General features: G+C 49.7%; 1 protein-coding gene across 1 annotated transcript in view; it reads left to right on the top strand.

The window, feature by feature from the left end:
• LOC119440211 (transformation/transcription domain-associated protein-like) overlaps positions 1-23,371 on the top strand; it is a 233,828-nt gene that overhangs the window by 124,095 nt on the left and 86,362 nt on the right. The window contains 5 exon segments of the mRNA XM_049661446.1: positions 10,688-10,834; positions 12,129-12,401; positions 15,411-15,761; positions 17,106-17,399; positions 18,770-19,033. Coding sequence (XP_049517403.1) covers positions 10,688-10,834; positions 12,129-12,401; positions 15,411-15,761; positions 17,106-17,399; positions 18,770-19,033 — 1,329 coding nt within the window.

Here is a 23,371-nt window from a genome sequence, read left to right as displayed (position 1 = left end):
AATCCTTTTGCTATTTTGCACAAAAGCAGTGCGGAAGCTGCAATTCTCGTCATCTTGTGACTGATTGGATCTCGCAGCGGCGATCGAAGCCTCTCGACTTCCTTCGTAGCATGGCCGCGGCGCGCGCCACCATTTGTGACACGCTTTGCACTACTGCGTGCACATCCCGATAATTTTTTCGTCAGTAAGCTGACCGCCAACAGATCACACGTGCATCGCGATGTAGCCGGTGCTCTTCAAGCCTGACAGCTTTGCACCGAGTCAAACCGAAAAAACTGTTTGTCGCAACCGCGGCCGCTATCGACGCGATTATGAACGGCAACTTTGTGGTGCTTAAGGCACGCGGCCGACGCACCGAGTCAGAACGAAACTACTATTCGCTGTAACAACTGCAGACGAAATCGCAGTCGCTATATATACGATCATGGATGGCCACTACGCAGCTTTTTAGGCACGCGGCCAACGTGCGCATTGAGTCAAAACGAAACTACTTTTTGCTGCAACCACTGAGAAAGAAACCGTGGCAGCTATCGACGCGATCATGGATGGCGAATGGCGACCATAAAATCCCGCGGCCAACGCGTTGTTATGCGCGGCAGTAACGCTATAAAGGCACAAATAGGCACGAAGCGTACTGTCATTGCTGTCATTCATGTACGATTTTCGCTGATAACTATGGTGATGCAGACTACACTGCTTCGTTTCGGTTGTACGCTAGCACCGTTTATGCTCTTTTGCATTGTACATTTCCAGCTCTTTAATGCAAAAACGTATAGCCTTCGAGATTTATGGTTGATGTATGGCAGCCACGACGTCAAGCATAGCCTCCTAGATGTGTACCGGCCGTCCGTGGCTTCTGGCTGCCTATTCGGGAGCACCGAATGAATGAATGAATAAACCTTTATTTGAAACAGTGAGTTAGTTGCCAGTCGAGGTGGGAGGGTCCCTTATTCCAGGAACCCTCTGGCTTGGATCGCCCTCCGGGCCCGGGCGACGAGTTCGCGCTGGTCGACTAGGTCCGGCTTGGAGATCGCAGCCTCCCACGTCTCTGCGAGGAGGGTTGGGTCTGCGTCTGCTGCTATTGGTTGTGTCGTAATGCTTGCTGGAGTGTGCTTGCATTGCAGTAGGAGGTGTGCCAAGGTGTCTGGCACGTTGCAGTGTGGACAGGTGTAGCTGTATATCGTCGGGTGGAAATGATGCAGTAAGCTTCCGTGGGTGAAGGTATTGCTCTGGAGTCGCCTGTAGTCGGTACCTTCGTTTCTCGTTAGTTTTGGATGTGGTGGGGGGTATACCCTGCGTCCAAGCCGATAGTGCTGCAGTAGCGCTTGATAAGTTTGCGGTATTGATTCCGTTTCCTCCGCTGATTTGGGTGGGTGGGACATGTCGAAAATCTCGTGCGGGGAGGCCCGGTTGATGCTTGCGCGGGCCGCGGTGTGTGCCGCTTCATTCCCCTCGAGTCCCTCATGTCCCGGAACCCACATGATGCAGGTGTAGGGGGGAGGAGTGTCGCCACGTTTCAGTATGTTTATCGCTTTGACGGAGATCCTGCCCTTCATGTAGTTGCGTGCCGCTGTTTGAGAGTCGGTGAAGACCAGATCGTCGCTTGTATGGGTGGCGAGTGCTATAGCGGCCTCCTCTGCTGTGTCCGCGTGTTTGGCGAGAATTGTAGCCAACGCCAGTGTCGTTCCCCTGTAGTCTGTGACGCTGATGGCGAAAGCGTTTCGGCCCGGATACTTGGCTGCGTCCACGTAGCGCGCCTGCGGGTCGTTACGGTGCTTTTGTCTGATGGCGTTTACCCTGGAGAGCCGTCTGCCTCGATGGTGTTCTGGATGCATGTTCCAAGGGATCTGATGAACTTGTAGGCAATCTCGGAGCTTCGACATGATCTTTTCCTTACGTTCGCCATCAAGTTCTAGGTTGATTGCGTATCCTGTGCGTCGGAGGACGGCTCGGCCTGTGGTTGTGATTTTGAGTCTCTCGATCTGGTTGATGAGGTGTGCTTCCGCAAGTTCTTCCCAGGAGTTGTGAACTCCCATGCGAAGCAATCGGTCAGTGGAGGCGGTTGCTGGCAGTCCTAGGGCGAGTTTGGTGGCCTTTCGTATTAGGAGGTTTAGCTTTTGTTTCTCGGCTGTCTTCAGGTTGAGGTAAGGAGTTCCGTATGTAATTCGGCTGTACAGGAGGGCTTGTATAATTCGCAAGGTGTCGTGCTCTTTGAGGCCATTGCGGCGATTTGCCACGCGTCGTATCAGATGAGTCAGCTGTGCCACAGTGTTCTGTAGTCTAGGTTGTGTGGCGGAGCCGGACCCGTCCTTGTGTATATGGAGTCCAAGGATTGGAAGTGAGTCGACCTTCTGTATCGGGACTCCCTGAAGAAGGACTTGTGGGTCCGGTGCGTCGTGGCTTGGGGGCCGGCCCCGGGTGCGTGCCGCGAGTACTAATAGCTCGGATTTATCCGGGGCACAGTGGAGGCCGCAGGTATTCAGGTACCGTTCGATGATGTTGACCGCCTCCTGAAGACGGTCCTCCTGTTCACCCGTGCTCGCGCCTCTCGTCCACAGTGTGATATCATCTGCATATAGAGCATGAAATATCCCTGGGATGGTGTCTAGGAGGCGGGGAAGTTTGAGGAGGGCCACGTTGAAGAGGAGTGGCGAGATTACCGAACCCTGCGGCGTACCCCTATTAGGTAGGTGAAATGTCTTGCTCCGGAGATTGGCAATTCCCACCGTGGCCGTACGGTTGGTGAGGAAAGCGCGTATGTAGGCGTATGTTTTGGCACCGCAGCCGATATCTTCTAGGTTACGGAGAATGTCTTCATGGCTCACGTTATCGAAGGAGCCCTTTACGTCTAGAGCTAGAATGGATGACTTGCTGTGTTTGCTCAAATGGTCAAGAATATCTTCCTTTAGCTGGAAGAGGACGTCCTGCGTGGAGAGCATCTGGCGGAAGCCGAACATGGTGTGTGGATAGCGATCGTTGTCCTCGAGATGTGTGGTGAGCCGCTCGTTGACCATGTGTTCAAATAGTTTCCCGGCGCAGGACGTAAGGGAGATGGGGCGGAGATTTGCGATGGAGATGGGTTTGTTCGGCTTGGGTACCATGGTCACCTCCGAGTGTTTCCAGGCTGTTGGTAGCTCGCCCTTAATCCAGCAGTCATTATAGTACCGAAGGAGAGCCGCCAACGCCCGAGGGGGTAGCTGTCGAAGGTGCTTGTTGGTGACTCTGTCTTTGCCCGGGCTCGTATTGCGTGTTAATCTAGAGAGGGCCGCCTGTAACTCTGCCTGTGTGAAAGGCCGGTCTAGCTCTTCGTTGGACGCTCCTTCGTACTCCCTGGAGGTGGAAAGGTTGGTGGCAGTGGTGTGCGGGTTAGCTGAACCGTGTAGCTTCGTCTGAAGTTCTTGGAGAAGCTGATCCTCTGTGCCGCCATAGTTGTGGATTTGCCGGTGAATTGTATGTCTTTGTTGGGTTTTGGTGTGGGTGTCGTCAACCAGTGCTCGAAGTATATGCCAAGTTTTCTTTGTGCTGAGCGTCCCTTGAAGTTGGTCGCAGAAGGATCGCCAGTTCTGGCTCGCTAGCTGTTGAGCGTACTCCTGTGCCTGCGTGCTTAATAGGGCAATTCGGCGCTGGAGCTTGCGGTTGAGCTTTTGCCGTCGCCATCGTTTGAGAAGCGATCGCCGAGCCTCCCATAAGTGCAGTAGGTGATTATCGACCGCTGGATTGTCCTCGTCTAGATGAATCGTCCTAGTGTGGCCGTCAGCCGCACCCACGATACCGTATAGCCAAGCTTCAATGTCTTCAATGTCCGAAACGTCGTCAAGTTCATTCCTATACGCGTTCCAGTCAGTGAGTCGCGCCTTTCCTGTCTTGGGCGCGCGGTGAGATTGTTCAACCTCGATTTGAATTATGTGGTGATCGCTCCCTAGCGTGTCTGGGAGTCGGGTCCACGTGGCCTTTCGCACGTCTCGGCTGAACGTGAGATCAGGATTGGTGTCCCTCGACACGCTGTTGCCCACTCGTGTTGGTTGGAGCAGGTCTTTCCATAGCGTAAGGCCGTGCTGTTGTGCGGCGTCGTGAACCCGTGACCCTTTCTTGGTGGTATTGGGGTAGCCCCAGGCCGCGTGTGGGGCGTTAAAGTCCCCCACTACAACAAGCCGGTTACCGTTAACGCTCTTGCGAAGCTCCCGGACGAAGTGGTCGTAGTGGAGTAGCTGCTCTCGCGGTGGGCTGTAGAGGTTGACCAGGTATAGGCTCTGTTGATTCTTGCGAGTCGGCAACACCTCCACTATGGTGTGTTCGATTCCAGTGTCTTCAATTTCGTGCGGCTGTGCGGTTAGTGTCTTCTTGACAAGAATTGCGGTGCGGGAAGTGTGTGCCACAGTGGTGTAGCCGGGGAGCTTTATTTTCTTGTTGTTGGTTTCCTGTAACGAGATTATATCAGGATTGTCTGTTTTGAGATATTCTTGCAGGTTGGCCGAGCGGGGTCTATAGGATCTGCAATTCCAGTGCCAAAGGCGGAGGGTGGGAAGCGACTCGGTGTGTCTACGTTTGAGAGCCGCCATGTTGGTGGTTGTCCTCCACCTGGAGTAGGTGGTTTGGTGGTGTCGAGCTAGAATCCTCTGCGGATTCCACTCGCACTGTCTTCCGTCCTTTGCGTTTGGTTCCCAACTGCTCCGCCAGATGTTCATGAGTCACGAAATTTTTGTAAGCATAGGTCATGAAGTTGTGTTGTTGTGCCATGAAGCCATCCAGTTTGGCGTCGAGTGTGGTGACCGTACGGGTTAGTGGCTCTACCTTTTCCATGATTTTAGTTATCACTGTCTGTAAGGTTCTGTCTGCTGATGCGAGAAGCTTCGTAGTGAGGGTTTCCTCGAAGACTTGAAGGCGTCGTTCAACAAGGTCGAGAATCTTCGCTTCATATGCTTGCAGCCGTTCGTCTACCCGCTTCATTATTCTGGTTTCTACCTGTTTTAGTATGCTTTCTTCTACTCTCTTCGCTACTCTGTCCTCGAGTTCTGGCGTGTTGCACTCGGCTACCGGTTGTTGTTGTATCGTCCTCTGTAGATCCTGTACTTTATGTTCGAGGGTCCGTATAGTCGCTGTCTCGTCCGAACTGCTCGTGTTGCGTGAGGAATTCGAGGCACTGCTTCCGTTCGCCGCGGCGACGTAAGTGATTCGCCTAACGGAGAGAGACCGTGACCGAGAGCGGGATGTAGAGCGCGATCTTAGGATAGAGCGAGAGCGTCTACGGCCAGGTCTTTGTTGAGGCGAGGGCCCCTGTGAGCTGTCCGAGGTGGTAACCAGCGCGGGGAAGTCTTCGGTGCTTAAACTCCAGTGATTCTCTCGGGCGCGAGCGTTATCAAGCTGCTGTCTTCTTACTTGTTAGGGGGGCGGGTTGTTACGGAGTTTCTTCTTGCATTCCTTGCCTGCCGTTTCGTGGTCTCCGCCGCAAATCTTGCACTTCGGGTGACAGTCATGTTCTTCCGTGACCCCATCGCGCCCGCATGTGTAGCAGAACTTGGCCCTTGGCTGAGGACAGATATCCTGTCGGTGTCCGATGGCGCCACAGGTTCTGCAGTATTGGACGGATTTTCGGTAGGGCTTGCATCTGTAGTCACCGCTCTGGTACGTTACGTAATAAGGGACGTGCTGTCCGTCGAAGGTGATAACCGCGGCTGTTGAAGATCCTAGCATGCGTGCGCCGAGAACCGTGTATCTTGAGTCCACTCGAAGGCCGGCAACAATCTCCGCGGGACTTGTACCCGGTTCGAGGCCGTATATCACTCCACGGCACACATCGTCTGGGTGTCGAATGTGGGGATTTACTTGATAGACGGTTCCGCCGAGTTGTATGGTGTTGATATGCTGCAGTTTGGAAGCTCGTTCCGTACTTGCCGTGCTCGCGATGATCACATTCTCTAGTTTCTGGACTTGTATACGGACGTTATCGTGGAAGTCTTGCTGGACCAAACCACTAGATCTTCCGATGGCATGTGTCACTGTGATGAGTGTATGTTTCGAGAGGTCAAGTCCTGCTTGAGGGCGGAAGACGATTTTGAAGTCGTCAGTAGGAAAGGGTCGCATCCTCAGAATGCGTTGACGCTGTGGCAGTGGTTGTTGTGCTTGAGGTTTGGGGTCTGGGTTCAGGACTTCTATAGCTCTTTTTTCGGTGGATCCATTGTCTTCTTTGGCTGATCTGCCTTTACGACCAACCTGTAACCACTCGATGTGGGCTTTACCCGTCGTTTTGCCGCTATTGGCGTCGTATGTCCACTGTGGTATGGTATCAGAGTTAGCCCCGGTCAACTCCATTCGCACCGTAGTCGGCTCTTCTTGTAAAGCGTTCGCCATCTGTGTTTCCAGAAAAGCGTGGGCGTTTCGCCTCAGACGCTGCTTCTGCGTGATTTACTCCTACTGTGCGAGCACCGCGGGCCTGCAGGCGCGAGCCGCTGGTCTCCCGCTCGCGCCACGGTCACAGAATGTTCACAGCGCACGGTCACAGAATGTTCAGAGCTCGATTATTCGAGTAAAGGTCTACTCACTGCGTCGTGGCTGGCGTCAAACGATGCCTTGCAACTTTAGGAATCCGAGGTTACCAAATTCGCTGAGTGTCCAAGCAATGTTCCACACAAAATAGCGAAAAAGCAGGAGCCCATGTGAGGTACGACTGTGCTCCCGAGCACCGAATAATTCGAAAATATGAAATACCTGAATCGAAGCGAATAACAAATATAGAATTATTCGATCGAATATTCGCCCATCCCTAAAAAAGTGAATACTATCAGCGTCCAAGTTTTTGGACTCCTTAAGGACCTTGAAAATGTCTGAAAAACTGGGCAGTCTGAAAAAGTGAATGCATGCTTTTTATGGCCCTCAAGGGCTCAGATCACCATAGCCACATCCAAAATGGCCCTGAAGGCCTGCCAGCACACTTATCAGGCGTACTGTGATAGGAAATGTTAGGTGCCCGCATGCATAATTAAGGAACACATACAGTCAACGACCGGCTTTCCCAAAGCCCGATTTTTCGGGCATGCCTGATAAATCAGACACTTTCGTGCCACCGCCACAAACCCCATTGAGCGAATGTTTAAGAATGTCTGAAATTTCGGATGCTGAAACCATTTGCCGTCCGATTCTTGCACTTTTTGCCATTACCACTGTCACCAAGTTGATCATCTCGCAGTTTCGAACCAGCGCTCTCACACGCCAATTTGATGATGACAGCCGTAGTAGTCTTTTTGTTCTGTCGCTGTGCCTAAAGCCCTGCCGACATGGAGCGAACTTTCACGGCGAACTTCATGCGGCCTGCACCAGCGTGGCGGAACGCCAGCGTGCCACCGCCTTGCTGCATCCACTGGCGACGAAGAGGAGGTGGCCGCCGCTGTGCCACAATTTCAGTGTTGCTAGAAACAGTGCGATTCCATTCCTAGTAAAGTGCTGTGAAAAAATAGTTTTGTATCTGCAACTGAACTATATTGGTCGCCCTTGGACAGCTGTGATCAGTCAATCATTGCACGCGATGCGTGCAGCTTTGTCGCCATGTTTGCTCTAGGCTCTTTGGCTGGCTAGCCGAGTCAAATGCGGCGGCAGGGTCTGACACGTCCGCTCCCCGATTGGTCCGTGCTCACAGCCTTCATTCGCCGCTTCCGGCGAGCAGTTGACCGCCTGCGAATGCCATATTTACTCTAATCTAACGCGCACTTTTTTTCCAATAAAACAGGTCCAAAAATTGTGTGCAGACGATTTAGAATCGAGTACGACCCTAAATCTGTGTTACCATATAGCCGTCGGAATTTCAAAATGGCTGCCTCGCACGCACATCGAGCCTAGCTACTCTCGAGCCTAGCTACTGTAGCGATCTCCATGTGCTGCAGTACACGTGCTTAGCAATAGTCTACCATCTGTCTTCACGTTCTCTGCGTCTGCTCTATCAGCATGAAGTACCGAGTTCATCATGATGCCGCATTTAAAAGGAAAGTGATCATGTGTATGGAGAAGGACGGAAATCGGGCCGCATCACGGGCATTCGGAGAATCTGAAACTTGCGCTCGGGACTGGCGCAAACAGAAGGAGAGGATTTTCACCAGCAAAGCAATGCAGAACGGTTTCAGTGGACCAAAGCAGGACGTTACCCGCCGCGGTGGCTGTCAGCTAAGGCCGCGGTGGCCGCATTTCGATGGAGGCGAAATGCAAAAACGCCCGTGTGCTTGCGTTGTAGTGCACGTTAATGAACCCCAGGTGGTCAAAATTAATCCGGAGTCCTCCACTACGGCGTGCCTCATAATCAGAACTGGTTTTGGCATGTAAAACCCCAGAAAGAAGAAGAAGAATCTGTGACGATCCACTTTGGCGATTCGATCGCCTTGGCCCTATCTTGAAAGCAATCTGTGATGGGGAAAGTTGGCCACGCGCCATGTTTTCGCTGCTTATAGGTCGCGTTGAAGCAAAAGGCATGATAGTACGAAGGTCAATTCGCTCGCCGCGCTTCGTCACTCGAGCGTTTTGACAGTTCGTTTCCGCGGTCAACTAGCAAGATGTGTTCATGTTTGCTTGTGTGCGCGTGACACCGTGCTTGTTAATTTATTTAGTAAGCAAATGTTTGCAAGTTTCTACGGCCGATAACACTGCTATCCTTACTTCATATAGCGTTCTGCTAATTTGCAATTGCATTTGATGCTTCACCTTTCGGGTGAAACTGCGACTTTTTTTATTCATCGCAACTTCAGTGCATCGGGAGGAAATCTGTTTTTCCAGATGAGAGAAAGTTGTATTTCTGTTTGAAAGCATGAGGTGCACGGTACTGTAAAGCTCTATTTTTTTGTTGTCACGGAAAACGGGTGCGCATTACAATTTAGGGCGCGTTAGGATCAAGTAAATACGGTATATCTAGCCCGCATTGATGGACGGCGAACAGCCGCCTACCTCCGGGCGGACGGCGCGCGTGGTTGTAAAGGCAGTTTTTCGCATGAAAATTGCTCCATGTGGGTTGGGCTTTACTGCTTTGACGTTTGCTATCATGCTTCACACTGTTCGGTGCAGTGTTTTTTGTTTAAAAAAATCTTTGCTGGCTGAAATGGCGCCGACTCCTCCTTCGTCATCCTCACTTATGGCATCGAAGCGCAAAAAGCATGGCAGGGTTCTAGACTAAATTTCGAGTTGCATAATGCCGGTTCCTGAAAGTCAGCATTGCCGCAATACAGCGATATTATGCGGTCAAGCTTATGCAACGTATTGCAGTGAAGCATATCAAGAATTCAAAGGGGCCAGTTTCATGCGACATAAAATGTGTTCCGCAATTATACATGCACACACCTGCCGTCTCCTGTCAAAGTGGAGCACCGACACGCCTAAAGTGTTATGTAATGCTGATTTCCTAACATCAGCTTTGCTGCAATACAGTGGTGTTACGTGTTCAAGCATGTGCAATGTATTGCGGTGAAGCATATCAAGAGTGTAAAGGGGCCTCTGTCACGGGACATAATATGTGTTCCTTAATTATGCATATCTGCCAATCCTTCCTAATTATTTGTTCATAACGATTACGAATTCGGGCTCGTTTTACGACTTTACGAATGTTGCGCGAAGTTTTAAGCAATATAATTCTGTGCATGGGAAAGATTCACTCATAGGTCTGCAAACTTCTTGTTGGGAGTTTTTTTCATGGTGAAAGCATTCCAGAGGGGTACTAGCTTTATGCAAGTTCGTGAAGCGAGCAAGAATGGCTACAGCAACCTTGCTGGTAAAGTCACTGTGTTCTAAAAACAATGTTGCTTTTGAGAGTCTCTGCTGTTGTAAGTTTGCTACTGCTTGCGTGCTACGTCTAAAGGTAAAATATTAAAAAAAGTGTGTATGTATGCCTCAAAAGGTATGTGCTCTGAGCAAGTTTAAAGAAAAGTACCGTGCTATTACTCATTTAGCTCATTTACACGAGATGCGACATGCTTGAAGGTTAATATAATATGCTTCTGTCGCATTCATGTAAACGTGGCAAGCAGGTTGTTGTCATGTGACATAGTCACATTACAAAAAAGTGTGAGGATATTTACACAAACTTTTAATGCATTTGTTGGTAGCAGCTGCATGTGTTTTAAGTGGTGCGGCTGCGATGACGACACTTCACTGTGCCACAGCACACGTGAACAGTTTGCAGGGGAAGTGTAGCCACGCTAGGTTAGCTTGCTGCGCAGGCTAGTGCATGCACCGTTCTGGTTTAGCATTGCACAGCTGGAAACACATCTTCTGGTGCACAGCATGAAAAGTAAGTTTTCATGCATTTAATGAATGCCCGAGAAAGTGTTAGGAATTTGCTCCTACACACAAGTTAAATTACGACCGCAATGCTTCATGTTTATGTAATTCTCAGAGAAGCTACTGAATGTGCAAACTTTTGATATTATTGTGCACCACTTGGACATGGTGTGCACCACATTGTTGGCTGTCGCACATTATTGCCAGCACGGCTGTAATTTATGAGGTGGGCTTTGGAAAGGGCAGTAGGGCCCATGCACTGATAGTTTCTGAATTTTAATGCTTTATCCCAAGCATGAAACACTGCCCTTAGACAGGATGGGGCAAGCTTGCCGCTATTTTTCAAAATGCCCTCGTAATTGTGCGCAAGGTCTAAGCTGTGATCACTGTTTGTGAGAGAGCTTACCTCCGGTGAGTGCAGTGTTGCCCAAATGTGCAGGTGAACGAGTCATCGACAAACATTGGGTCGCAAGGGGAGGTGCTGTCTCGGCGATGCGTGGCGCTTCTCAAGACGGCCCTCAAGCCAGACGTGTGGCCCAACTCGGAGCTCAAGCTAGCCTGGTTTGACAAGCTCCTCATGACTGTGGTATGCCAGATGGTGCCTGTTTATTCTTATTCGACTGCAAGGGTCATCTCTTGACACCCGGTGATGCACACTCGGCTCCCAATTTGCGCATTACTCTTTCAATGTTTGATTGGCAAATTGTACGATTTACTTGTGGGGCTGTGAAAGTATTCAAGCTCTGCATTCAGATTAGTGACTTGCTTAAAATTGTATTCAGCCTTCAAATGACCGGGGGAAATGGTGGGGATCAGTTTATGAACAATGTAAATATCACTTTTTTTTTTGTAAGTTCAAAGTTCATAGTCTGTGGATCCTATTCTATGCTTTTTACAAATACTTGCACTGAAAACTGTCTCTAAGTAATAACTTTTTCCATGAACTACTGCTTACAACGACTTGTTTCTTCTTAAATTACTAAAAATTCATCTACATGGCACATTACATATAGATACTATGCACAAGAAAAATGACATGTAATTGCTTTAATACAATAATGGTGCACTGCAGTTTAGTCTATTGAAATTTAGATGCATTTCACAGTCACTGTGGCAGTGTGCTTTAAAGTGACTCGCACGAATGGGTAAAAAAAATGTTGCTGTGCTATTTTCTGTGCCAAAGAGGCAGAGGCAACTTCCTCTTGCATTCAAGCTATTCAAACATTGATGCACTTTCGCCATGTGACATCATACCTGTGTAACTTACACTGGCCTCTCCTGCCAAGTCAGGGTCGCGAGGCAAAGCCAAGCTCTAAGTCTTGCAAGAGTTGTGAGGGCAAGACGAACGTCGGGGGACAGGAGAGTTAAGCATCGGGAAAAAACGATAGCTGTACTTTTGTACCAATAGTTATTTCGGTAAAGCTTCCTTGCCATCTCAGTGGTTTTCTATTTGGTGAGAATTTACTGATGGTGGCGTGTCTGCCATGATGGCTCATTGGCTATGGGTTCCTGCTGTTGAGGATAAACTCATGGAATTGAGTTGTGTCAGTGCATGCACGCCATCGATCTTTACTGCATGAAGCAGTACTGCAAGAGGATCGAAGACATTTTTACTTTTCCATTAAGGCAATGGTGTAGATATTGTGTGTTAATGTCACCGAGGGTGACAATGTAGTCTTGTTGGTCATATTTAATTGCAAAGAAGTGTAGCATTAAATAGGAATGTGGACACAAGAAAGAAAACACTTCACTTGGTTTCTCTTGTTCCTTCTTGTGTCCATGACCCCATGTCTGTCATCAGACTGCTGCACTGGTTGGTCAGCAGTCACATGTTGTTGCTCATATCACTGACTCTGTCTCCCTGGCCCCTCGTGGTGCAGGAGAGTGCTCAGCCCAACTATGGCAACATCTGCACGGCACTGGAGCTGTTGGCCTTCCTGCTGAGCATCCTGCGGCCCGAAGCCATCCTGGCCAGCCTCAAGCCTCTGCAACGTGGCATCGCTGCCTGCATGACGTGCCCCAATTCCAAGGTCATCCGAGCTGTGCACGCCCTCCTGTCACGGCTCATGGGCCTGTTCCCCTCGGAGCCAACTACATCCAGCATGGCCTCACGGCACGAGGAGCTGGAGTCCCTCTACACATCCATCAGCAAGGTGGGGATCATGGGTTCGCATATGGGTCTGTGTGGAAGCTTCTGTGAGGAACTTACGTAAAGACTTCTGCTTTGAACTCCCAAGTTCTTAACAGCCAACAGCGCAAAACTGGACAGAGACAAGCCAAGCACATGTTAGTGGTGGGTTTCTGTATCACTCGTCTTTATCAAGTTTCATGCTGTTACCGACAAGCCCAAGCCGTAACGCATGGGTTTTGATTAGGGCTGCGCAAATATCCAAATTTTCTAATACGAATTGATGCATGTGGTAGTCGATTCTGCTAAGATGTGTGCCTAGCGCCATCTAGTTTTGCACAAGACAACTAACTACTAAATAGCCAACTATTCACCAAGAATTTGTGAAGCTGTTTTTTTTGCTGAAACTTTATAACCTCAAATGAAAAAAATTTGCAATATTTAACAAATTTTTTCACTGTAAGTACAACTTGGTTACATTGAGGTTTGACTGTATTCACACAACCCTAGTTTTGGTACAGTATAGACCACTTATAACGTAACCGTTTATAGTGCAGAACTGGCTATAACGCTGCCTTTTGCGACTCCAGTTTACCCTCCCATAGAACTCCATGTATACGCATATCGCTTACAGTGCAGCCGCGTGAGACGAAATACCGGTTATAATGCGGCTTCCGTGGGAAAATCTCGCCGACAAGGGCAGCAGCGAGCACGCTTCTCAACGAGGTGCTTGCTCCCAGCCGGCGTATGCATTATTCGATGCAATCAAACTCTCGTTAATTCAGAGTTATTTGGCTGCACATCGGTTAATTCGGACTACTTTCGGAGCTCGGTGAATGAGGAGCGCCACAAATGTGCAACGCAAAAGAGCAAGAACGGCTCTAGCGTCCAACCGAAATGAAGTGGCAGAGTCCGCATCGCCACAGCCATCAGTTGAAATCGTACGTGGATGACAGCAACGCGGAAACGCTTCGAGCCTATTTGTGTCTTTAAAGCCTATATTCTTGTGTTTACCGCCACACATAACACCGTGTTGGCTGTGGGCTTTCGTAACTGTGTATTCGTCATCCACGATCGCGTCGATAGCGGCCGCGGTTTTCTCTGCAGCAGTTGCGCCGAAAAGTGGTTTCGTTTTTAGTCGGTACGCGCGTCGGCCGCATGCCTAAAAACTCCATAGTCGCCATAGATTATCGCATAGATAGCGACCGCGGTTTGGACTGCAGTTGTTGCAGCGAATGTTAGTTAATTCGTCCAGACCCGGATGCGTGCGTTGGGCGCGTGCCTTCAGCACCGCAAAGTCGCCGTTCATAATCGCGTCGATACCGGTCATGGCTTGTTCCGCAGTAGTTGCGGGAAACAGTTGTTTCGTTTTGACTCGGTGCAAAGCTGTCGAGCTTGAAGAGCACCGGCTACATCGCAATGTGCGCGCGATAGTACAAAGCGTGTCTACATGTTTTGCATACATGCAGGGCTTGAAAATCATTGTTTTGGTTATAATGCGGTACCACTTATAGTGCAGATATTCGCAACTCCGGCGACTTACGTTATAAACAGTCTACACTGTATATGCTGCCTTGGTTTCCTCCTCCATGCTTTTTTTGCCTTCTGTCAAATGTAGTTTTGTTTCGTATCTCTCCACGTGGCTCCATACATAGGGGCATGTCTAATAGCGCAGTCAGATACATCCACATACACTACAATCGAACATCTTGAGCAATACCCAGCTAGATGTGGTAATAATGCCCTGCCTCATACTACGCTTGGAGAGGATCGACTTGCTTGGATTTGCGCAGCAATGACGTCGTCTCCGTGTACAGTCGACACGAACGCCACCGCGTTGGCGATCTCCGCCAACGGAGTTCGCCATGGAGATCCAAGAAACGAGCTTCGCACCGCTTAGCTCTCGCGAAGGTACAGGAAGTAGCGCCGATCACTGAGACATGGGTCTCCGAGACACCTGCTCGGTGTACACGCCACGTTCAAAATAGCAACCGAAACTTGAGAGAAAAAAACAAAAAAACTCACTGAAATAACACGCGTGGTGTCAGCGCGCACGAACGAGCGCGGCCGCCGCAGCCCACAGCGAGCGAAGGTTCGTGCGGTCTATCGCTGCGAGCGGCGAGAGCACAGCCCATACGAAAGGTCAGAGCCGTCTGGAGATCGCTTTCAAGATACGCTGCGCGCGAGAAACCGTTCCGGCGCTAAGTACGCAGTTGTTAGAAGAGTAGAAGTCGCCCGAGGGAGGAAGTCGCCTCCGCCGTGCGTTCGCTCTCCATGAAAGCGCGCGTCCCCCGCGCGCTGTCACTCGCACATACGGCGGGCGCGCGGCGATGATTTTAATAGCGCAGTCAGATACATCCACATACACTACAATCGAACATCTTGAGCAATACCCAGCTAGATGTGGGCATTTTCAGTACCAGAAAGCTGGTTTCTGTGTGCAGTTTCAGTGCCGACTAGCAGAAAAAAACGCTTAACGTTGCACTGGGCGATCGTAGCCCAGTGTTTTCCGGAAGTGTGCGCAAACTTTTCGTCTTATTACTCATGATGATAATTTCTTTTCACGCGTCTTGGACTTACGGCTATCACTGCGCATTGCACAGCGCAGCTTGCAACACTGACACTGCGTTCCAGCAGACCCGCTCCGTGAATGTGTCTTTCTCTCGCTCTCATTTTCTTTATCTCTCTCCCGAGCATAGCGCGAAAAACCTCTTGTTCACCTCGCAGAGCACGAGCGTGCGAACGCGTCAGCTGTGGACGAAGACGACGATGCACAAATGCAATCATTTAGGTTCGCATAAGTGCATGTTCTGCAAGCGTGGCTGTGTAGCCTAGTGGTTACAACACTCGCCTTGAGACCCGTGGGTACCCGGGCTCTAATCCCGCCTCAGCAAGAAAGTTTATTCTCTTTTATTTATTCATAGTTTCTTGATACGAACCACAAACCACAAATTACGGCTGGCTTAAACAGCTTTGCTGTTAAAACTGTTGAGTGGAGCTTCTGAATGAGTACTGTATGTGCTTTGGGCTGCAGGTTGTTTACGAGGGCCTGACAACGTACGAGAAGTCACCGGCGGCGCCACCATCTACTCTGTTTGGCTGCCTCATGATCCTGAAGGCAGCTTGCGTCAACCACCCGTGCTACATCGACCGGCTCATCACACCCTTCATGCACGTGCTGCAGAAGATGGCACGAGAGCACCTGTCGCCAGGCGGCATTGGGGGTGGCGCGGGGGGCCAGGAGTCCAGCTCCATGGGCACGGAGCTGCTCATCCTGAGCCTGGACCTCGTCAAAAACCGCGTCGGCGTCATGGGCCAGGAGATGCGCAAGGCCTTCATTGGGGCCATCCTGGTTGGCCTCATCGAGAAGTCGCCCGATGTCAAGGTGATCACGGCTGTGGGATCTCAAAAAGGGTCACTAATGTATTCCAGTGAAGCATTCTTCAGAGGTTTGATTGGCTTTGCTTACTTCATAATGACTAGCCCTTGTTTATTGATAAGCTTTCATGATGTCACTAGAAATTAAGAAGCAAGCAATCGGACATCATGCCTGTCTTTTGTTTGCCTTTTCTTGTTTAGCAAGAGTTTGCTTATATTAAGATGGTGATGTTTCTGGTTTTCGAAAACTGCTGTTTGCCTCTCTTGCTTGACACTCCTCTTGTGTCCCTGTAAGGGCTTGCCTATTTGAATAGGCAAGCCAGATTTTCTGCCCAGTGGCGGCGCCAACTTGTTTGGCTCAGTGCTTGCTAACATGATTTCTTTGCCATGATGCTCATTGCGGAAGCACTTCTATTGGTCATAAGAAACACCATATGAGCTGGCAGCCATAACTGTTACAGTTAGGGTGCCAATGACTTGTTACATAAAAGGAAGCAAAAAAAAAAGAAAACAAACATTGCTTTCCTGACTCGGCACTCTGGTGTGTGCTCTGGAGTAGTATTCTCACTTGTTCACTTTTGAGGACACAATCGTGAGATTTTGCGTGGGAATCATCCACTGCATCAGCGCCTATGGACTTCCTGGCTGTGGGATAAGGGAGCTTGCTTGTCACGCATGATCTCACGAAAGTGATTGTCCTTGAAAATGGCATCTGCGTGGGAACCTGTGGAGGCCAAGTGCTCAGAGTTCGGATGAGGGGAATGAAACACCATGCATTGACAAGGAGTTGGTTTGCACATACCGGGTGCATGTAACACCTTGGCGAAATATTCATATTCCCTTGAATACCTCGCACTTGTATGCATGCTTGCCTGTCAACTGCATGTGATCTGGGCACATTTAAGGCATAAAGAGAAAGACGAGATCAGTTTAGCCAGAAAAGTAGGAGTGTGCAAATACCGAGTGCAGTCCATACCGTATTCTAGTGCGAAAAATACAGCGCAGCATCGTATATTTTGCCCAAAAATTTGTAAGCAGTAAATTTTGTGAAAAATATTCTGATATTCAATATTCGATTTGATATACTGCTTTTTTTTTTCTTGATTCGATTCGATAGTCGATTCGAAATCCACTGTATGGTATTTGCACACCCCTACTTTTTTATTGATTTTGATTTCGTTTATTTCTCTTTGACTTGTTACTGAAGGAAAGTACAATTAGTTTGTTCGATCATCACCAAGACCCACCTTGTGAGGCAGGCGAGCACTTAGGCACACAGCTTTGCAGTTGATGCTGTAAACTCCACGTCCTTTAGGTAAGGTGTAAACAAGCGCCTTCTTTTCACTTGCAGGTTCTCCGTGCCATCACCAAAATGGTGGAGGACTGGGTGAAGAGCAAATCACCATTCGCAGTGAACCAGTCACCCACACTGCGCGAGAAGTCGATCCTGCTCGTGAAGATGATGCAGTTCATGGAGAAGCGCTTCCCCGACGAGCTCGAGCTGAATGGCCAGTTTCTGGAGCTCGTCAACCATGTGTACCGAGACGAGACCCTCAAGGGCACTGAGCTTACTGCCAAGCTAGAGCCGGCTTTCATGGCTGGCCTACGCTGTGTCCAGCCGGCAATCCGAGCAAAGTTCTTTGAGGTACGTCGTGACGGAGTATGCGCACAAGGAATTTCATCAGCAGAGCAGGGTCTTCCAAATTGTGCATTCCCTGATTAATTCCGTGTTAACAGGTGAAGCATGGCATCAGCCGGCTTGGGCATTCAGATGGGGCGTTGCAAGCAGTACTCCAAGACTCAGAGGGATCTGAGAAATCTGACACCTTTATGAGAACTTTAGACTGACAGAATTCGTTTTATGGGACATCTACTGTATAATAGTGTCGAGTGTGTTAGCAAATAAATCGTTTAAGCCATACTTGTCGGATTAGGGCTGACTGCAGACAGATTTATTTATTGGACATTGGAAGTCTGTCACGGCATTACAGTGGAATCTCATTCATTCAATTCCGCATGATATGTTTTTTAGGATAATACGTTTTTTTTTTATGCAGTGGAATTTCGTTGACACGATCTTCAGGAGAACCGCGAAATAAAGTGCATCATCCGAAAATCGTATCCTCAACGCATTATCCAACTAAATCATATTATCGGGAAAAGAAAAAAAAATTATCATACCGAAAGACGTATTACGCAGAATCGTATCAATAACGTTCCACTGTATACCATTTCTTTTTCTTATATACGGTTATGTTTGGATAATACGATTTTCAGATGATACGTTTTATTTTCCGGTTCCCGTGAAGGTTGCATCTAGATTGCACAGTACTAGTTTTTTGTATTACAGTGGAACCTCGTTGATACGATCTTCGCGGGAACCAGATAATAAAACGTATCATCCAAAGCAAGCCCCAAAACGTAAGAAAACAGGTTTACTTGGTGACAAACTCGCTAGCAAAGCTTCCTGGGGCATCAAGTGATACTGTTCCGCATAACACGCGTGTTATGCGGAGCAGCATCATCACACCACACACATTATTATTAGTGGTCTATATGGTACAGTATGACTAAAATGACGCCTGGGGCCATATTCTCAAGCACTCTCTCACAAGATTTATGGGTGACTTGGCACTGGGCATGCTAGGGTATATGGCCAACAGCATTCCTGGCATTCCTGGCACTCACACTGCCAGGAGCATTGTTCGCTATACACACTAACGTGCCCAGTGCCAAGTCACATGAAATCTTGGGAAAATGATCGTATCTCCAAAAGGAAATCGCTCACAAATGGCGCCCCTGATGACAATGAGCACAGGTTAATATGTAAATGGTTGCATCTAGTGAGGAGTGGTCACGAAACTTGTTTTGCTTGCTTAACAACTCTGTTGCATTTCTGAAACCAACATACCGCCGTTTTGTTGGGTGCCTAACCTCGTGGATTGTTTATGCTCGAAAGCGTCGCCCTGCCAACTTGGATTCACGGCCTGTTTTTTCTTCTGGCGTGACTCGCAGGTGTTTGACAGCAGCCTGCGTCGGCGCCTGCACGAGCGGCTACTGTTCATCGTGTGCTCTCAGAACTGGGAGACGATTGGCCCCCACTTCTGGATCAAGCAGTGCATAGAGCTGGTGCTGGGCACGGCTGTCATCAATGCCCCCCTGCGCAGTGCTCAACCAGCCACTCTGCTGCCTGCAGCCACAACTGGGCTGCAGTCACTGGAAGACATTGCCACCACCTGCCCGGCCACTGCACTCAAGGAAGAGCCCACCGACACTGAGGTGGGACTGGTGCTTGTGGTGAAGCTGGTTTCTTAAGTCAGCTTCGCCGCAATACAGCCGCGTTAAGCTTTTTTCACGTGCAAGCGTTTTTAGGCCAGACATGGCACGTCAGCCATCGCGTGAGCAAGCCTCCTTTCTCGAAACTGGTATTCGAAGCGGCGCACTCCGCTGTGATCATGATTGCAACATTTGAAAAAGTTTGCAAGTGGCGAGAGCAGCAACAAATGGTGGAGTGCCCGTTAGCAATGACGTTACGATCACCTGACGGGCGTAGCTGAAGCACAGGCGGTCCGTGGAACTCACCCGCTTGAGGAGACGGTTCTAGCAGATCACATTTGTAGCAGATGATGTCCGCTGCCAGTTTGTAATGTCTCGCGCTGTCTTCAACGAGCTGTTTGTCACTCAAGTTGTGCAAGGTCCACTTGTTTGGGATGCTAAAATGAAGGATTTTCGTGACAGATAAGAGGAGAATTCTTTGGGGAAAAATTATGGACTGAAGCTGAAGGTACTCGTCGTTGCAAGTGACACATATTTCCATAAAGTAAAAGTCGGCGTTGCTGGAATCTGCCATGTTCGTTGGTGCCTCAGAAGTGCCGCTTGTTTCCATGTGTCGTTTTTGAGTTTCGTTCTATGGAGCCAAATTGTTTGCACGTACTGTTTTCTTCATTTTGCCTCTTTCTTTCCCCTGATGGTGACCCCATATGGGCTCGGACAGGCGGGATGAAACGGCACTCCAAACTTTTCGTTCGCAGTGCATGTACAGTAAAACCTCGATAATTCGAACTCGGTTAATTCGAAATTTCGGTTAATTCGAAGAATTTGAGCAGTCCCGTCATTCTCAATGCAAATTCTACCGGATAATTTGAATGGCCCGTGCGGCTCTATTCGGATAATTCGAAGTTTCCAGCTAGTAGCAACGTGCGGCGGTTAGGTTAGGGCGCTCCGTACAGTCGCCAACTGATTTTCCGAGCTCGTGGGGACTGAAAAATAGTCCGGAAAACTCGTTCGTCCGAAAAAAAAAAGCTATTAGTGCGGCTTAAAAAAAAATCTCTAATAATGCCCTGCCTCATACTACGCTTGGAGGGGATCGACTTGCTTGGATTTGCGCAGCAATGACGTCGTCTCCGTGTACAATCGACACGAACGTCACCGCGTTGGCGATCTCCGCCAACGGAGTTCGCTATGGAGATCCAAGAAACGAGCTTCGCACCGCTTAGCTCTCGCGAAGGTACAGGAGGTAGCGCCGATCACCGAGACATGGGTCTCCGAGACACCTGCTCAGTGTACACGCCACGTTCAAAATAGCAACCGAAACTTGAGAGAAAAAAAAAAAAACTCACTGAATTAACACGCGTGGTGTCAGCGCACACGAGCGAGCGCGGCCGCCGCAGCCCGCAGCGAGCGAAGGTTCGTGCGGTCATCGCTTCAACGGAAACTGAGCGGCGCATACAGCACATACAACTGAACAGCGCATACAAAAGGTCAGAGCCGTCTGGAGATCGCTTTCAAGATACGGTGCGCGCGAGAAACCGCTCCGGCGCTAAGTAGTCAGTTGTTAAAAGAGTAGAAGTCGCCCCCCCCCTCCCTCCCTCCCTCCCTCCCTCCCTCCCTCCCTCTCATACCCCCACGGCCTTTCGCACGAGGGAGGAAGTCGCGTTTACGCTCCGCCGTGCGTTCGCTCTCCATGAAGGCGCGCGTCCCCCGCGCACTGTCACTCGCACATACGGCGGGCGCGCGGCGATGATTTTATCGCCTTTGGACTTTGTATGGATCCTCAGGGCGGCGACGCCGACGGTGAAAATCCGCTTGAAGTGTCCATATAATTGCTGTCGCAATAAAAAAACATCCCACAATAAATGGTTACAACGATAGTGCTGAGCGCATATACTAAGAAAAAAGAAAAAGTGCAGTACTCTGAAGCGTTTTGTCAGCCAAGGAAGAGCGGGCATGGCCTCCGAGACTGGAGGATTGCGCGAGCTCTCTATTGATAGCGCGCGTTCCAATCTTGGAGGCTATACAGTGAGCCACTGGAATTCAAGCCAGTGCAAAATCCAACATGGCGGCCTCCTAGATTGGGTAGCGCGGCTCGGAAAGGGCGATTTAGTCCGCAAAATCGAACTTTGGGGTCTCAGTTCGTCCGAAAAGAAAAATTGGGTGCGAAAATGCATGAACTCAATGGGAACCCTGATGGTGCATTTTTGAAGTCCGGAATATCCAGCAAGTCCAAATTTTTGGAGTCAAGCACCACCACGCCCACTTTCGCAGCAGTTATCGATTCCGTGAACATCGTCCGCAACTTTGTTGAGTGCAGTGCGGGTGATATTTGTATGCTATGTTTTTTGAGCCAGCTGGAGAGCATGGCACTAGGGGCGGCGAACCAGTGCGCCAAGTAATCCTGCATCGGTGATTACTTTGAGTAATTTTTCTCGGACATGGAAAATAAAGGTGATTTCTTTTTGCAGAAAGTTCTTGCTTGTTTTCTTTTTTTTATTATTCATTTCGGTTAATTCGAAAATCCGCTTAATTCGAAGAATTTTCGCGGTCCGGCGACCTTCGAATTATCGAGGTTTTACTGTAGGTTCTTTTTTACAGCGTAAGCTGTTATGGGCTCATTCCAATAGCCGTTTCAGTTTGCGATGGTGTCGGCCGCCGATAGCGTCCGCCGCCGTAACCCTTATTGCCGGAAATGCGAGAAAAGTACTCGGTTCCTGCCGGGGGATCAAACCCGCGCCCGCTGCGTGGGAGCCAGACACTCTACCACTGAGCCATACAATTGCTTGCTATCGGGCAGCGGAAAAATGCCCTAGAAACGCTCCCTAGGCAGACATGCAGGCGCAGACGACCCAAGCCTCCGCCAGTATGGTGGCGCCATCTAGATAAGCCTTGCCTGCAAACGCAACGTGCGCAGGCACAGACGACGAGATGCGATTCAGACGAGGCGCGCAATCAAAACAAAAAAAAAAGCACGATCCCCAGCCTTTGCCAGTACGGTGGCGCCATCTAGTTAAGGTGCCTGCAAACGCAGCCTGCCCTACATGTCAGTTGCAGTTGTAAGGCTTGATCGGGCTCAGCAGACTGCTGTGCGGAGAGCATTACAAGCCGCAGCTCGCCGTTGATGCCGGGTGGAAAGTTCAGATCGTTTTCGTCAAAACGAGGCGAAGAGATTGCCGCGAAGACCCTGTTGTGCGTGGTGCCCATATTGGAGCTACTGTTGAGCCGCTCCACCAGCTTAGCTGTGACTGTGCTGAGTGTGCCGCGCAGGCCTGTGACTTTTTAACACAAAAGTGTTTTATGCCGGCTATGAAGAATGACTTCTGCCACAGGTGTAACGGATGTGACGTGCCACCATCAAGGAACCCGCCGGGGTTGCTCAGTCAGCTAAGGCGTTGCGCTGCTGAGCACGAGGTAGCGGGATCGAATCCCGGCCGTGGCGGCCGCATTTCGATAGAGGCGACATGCAAAAACGCTCGTGTGCTTGCGTTGTAGTGCACGTTAAAGAACCCCAGGTGGTCAAAATTAATCCGGAGCCCTCCACTACGGCATGCCTCATAATCAGAACTGGTTTTGGCACGTAAAACCCCAGAAAGAAGAAGAACACCATCTAGGAGCGGTGAAGCGAAGCATTGCATTGTGACACTAACGAGCACCGACAGGGAGCGCTTTGGTATTCACAGCACAGCGGAGGCTCCAATGTGGTGCAGCCACACAATAATGAACCAAGTGTAAACTGGCTTCGTGACTTTGTAAGCTTGTCATTTTCAACGAAGTACTGCGTAATAAATAAATAATAAAGTAAACATTATTAAAGGTGTCCGTCGGCAGGATTCAAACCCAAGAACTGTAGTAGAGAAGCCCGACATTGAAACCATTACACCACGGACGCATGCACCGACACGCGACTTAGAACACCCTTATTAATTTCTCGTAGGCATGTCAGCGCGTTGATACGCCGCGCGCGATGCAAACATGCAACACGGTTGCCATCCTGTGTGGGGTCTCACACGTGCTCTTGGGACAAAGGAACGACAACACAATGCAAACAAACAAAAGGGCATTTGTTGCTCCTTTCATACACTAATACACACTAGCCGAATTACTACCAATAGAACATTCACATGGGCGCGCGACAAGTCAAGAAAGTCCGACTCACCGCGACCAGATAGCGAGCGAATATGTTCGCCCCATGCTATGACACCATCGCCTAGCTGTTCACGTGTACGGTCACGCGAACACTGGCAAGTTCAAACGATCCGTGTTCGTCTATTTCGGCGTCCTGCTCCTAGCTTCGCGAGACGGTCTCGCGAAGGGGGCCGGCGCATGCGTGAAACGTCCGTGCAT

Source organism: Dermacentor silvarum, chromosome 2 (genome assembly GCF_013339745.2).
Source record: "Dermacentor silvarum isolate Dsil-2018 chromosome 2, BIME_Dsil_1.4, whole genome shotgun sequence".
In the NCBI taxonomy this organism is placed as follows: domain Eukaryota; kingdom Metazoa; phylum Arthropoda; class Arachnida; order Ixodida; family Ixodidae; genus Dermacentor; species Dermacentor silvarum.
This window is presented reverse-complemented; position numbering and strand designations above follow the sequence as displayed.